Here is a 1,821-nt window from a genome sequence, read left to right on the forward strand (position 1 = left end):
CACTGTAAAAGTGACAAAAACACACAAAGTTATTTTATTGCAGTGATTAATTTGACCCATATGTAGAAAATGTTACATTTACATCACGTCATGGATCACATATTGATACAGTTTCAAAGCAAATAAATTTAAATACAAAACTTTAAATTCAGTTTCAATTTTGTTAGATTTATTGTCAAACCAATGCATTCAGTTTCAAATTATGAACATTCAGATTCAATCTGAACAATTCAAATTCAGTTCCTGCTGACACAAGATTTATCCCATACCTCCTTCTCAACTGGTGCTAAATCTTTAACCTTTTATTTATGTGTGTTTTGATATTGCACCACGCTATTTTCTAGTTTTTTGCCGTTGTCTGTTTTCCATCAAGCTAACTACTAAAACATACATTCATGTCCTTCAAAATAAAAGACTTCCGGGTTTACAGGAAGTTACAAAAATAAAACCACAAAGAAATAAGACTGACCTTCAAACTAAAACACTATTAGTAAATGGTTTTTACATCTGTAATACGATGAGGATAACATGACCYGGGTAAGCATCGGGTCTTAGCTGGACCTCTGTGTGCAGGGGCTCTGGTGGACCAGGGAGTGTTTGAAGACCTGACCCGGGAGTTCCTCCCCCAGCTCTACGACCACATGCAGGAGCTGGGCGTCATCTCCACCATCAGCCTGTCCTGGTTCCTCACCATCTTCCTGTCCGTGATGCCGTTCGACAGCGCCGTCCTGCTGGTCGACTGCTTCTTCTACGAGGGGATCAAAGTCACCTTCCAGGTACGGGAGCTGCCGTTTGGTTCCCACAGGTGTGTTTAACCTGAACCTTCTCTGACCTATGACCTCATCGATCCCAGGTGGCCCTGACGGTTCTCCACGACAACATGGAAGCTCTGCTGTCCTGCAGCGACGAGGGCGAGGCCATGACCATCCTGGGCAGGTGGGAAAACAGACCAGGTTCAGATCTGGTCCAGACTCAGTGACGTGAAGGCTCAGTGTGTCACGTCTGCACCGCAGGTACCTGGACAACGTTGTAAACAAACAGACCGTGTCTCCGCCCATTCCTCACCCGCACGCCTTGCTGACGAGCGGMGACGACCCTCCACCTGAGATCGACGTCTTCGACCTCATCAGGTCGTCCTATGAGGTCAGAGTGAGGTCATTTATGTTTGATGGGTTCAGTGGAGGATCTAGGATTTTTCTGAGTCAGGGGCCATCAAGGGGCCACAATATTCATCGAGGGGCCAGTCTTTGTTCAACATCCTTTACACAAATCCACTGTTTTGTTAAGTTGTTTACATTTAACCAGTCATACATGTTCAAACACTTGTAACGTTTTTAAAAAGGTACCACTTTACAATAAGGCTCCTCTTATAGATGGCTTTTAAAGAGTTTATAGATAAATTATTAATTCATCTGTTAACACTTTATAAATTATTAATAAGTATTTAATATGCATTAATTAAGGTCAAAAAAGAGACTAAACTGTCTGGTTTCTTTCCAAATACTAAGCCAAATCTGTTTGTGTATTAAAAATTTCAGACTAGTTTACTACCTTGTAGCACAATAATGATTAGGAAATGCATATTTTAACTAATTGCGATTAAAATTTACAATCACTTTACTTTGGCTGAATATGTAGGTTTGTATATTTTGTAATGCACTCAGTGCATGACAGGTCATGTTTGTAAATGAAAAGTGGTCCTCAAACAGTTTACCTGGATAAATAAAGATTAAGTAAATAATATTAAAAAACTCCATGTGTAACACATTATGTACAGTTTTTTGGGCTTCTTATGGCTTATTTTATTTTATTTATTTAATA

The 1,821-nt window shown here is 39.9% G+C and overlaps 1 protein-coding gene across 1 annotated transcript in view; it reads left to right on the forward strand.

Moving 5' to 3' along the window:
* Positions 1-1,821, forward strand: part of tbc1d9b (TBC1 domain family member 9b) — a gene marked incomplete in the record, with an annotated part of 17,785 nt that overhangs the window by 9,081 nt on the left and 6,883 nt on the right. The window contains 3 exon segments of the mRNA XM_014029536.1: positions 574-776; positions 854-936; positions 1,014-1,143. Of these exon segments, the coding sequence (XP_013884990.1) occupies positions 574-776; positions 854-936; positions 1,014-1,143 (416 nt within the window).

The sequence above is a fragment of the Austrofundulus limnaeus genome, unplaced genomic scaffold (genome assembly GCF_001266775.1).
Source record: "Austrofundulus limnaeus strain Quisiro unplaced genomic scaffold, Austrofundulus_limnaeus-1.0 Scaffold919, whole genome shotgun sequence".
Classification (NCBI taxonomy): domain Eukaryota; kingdom Metazoa; phylum Chordata; class Actinopteri; order Cyprinodontiformes; family Rivulidae; genus Austrofundulus; species Austrofundulus limnaeus.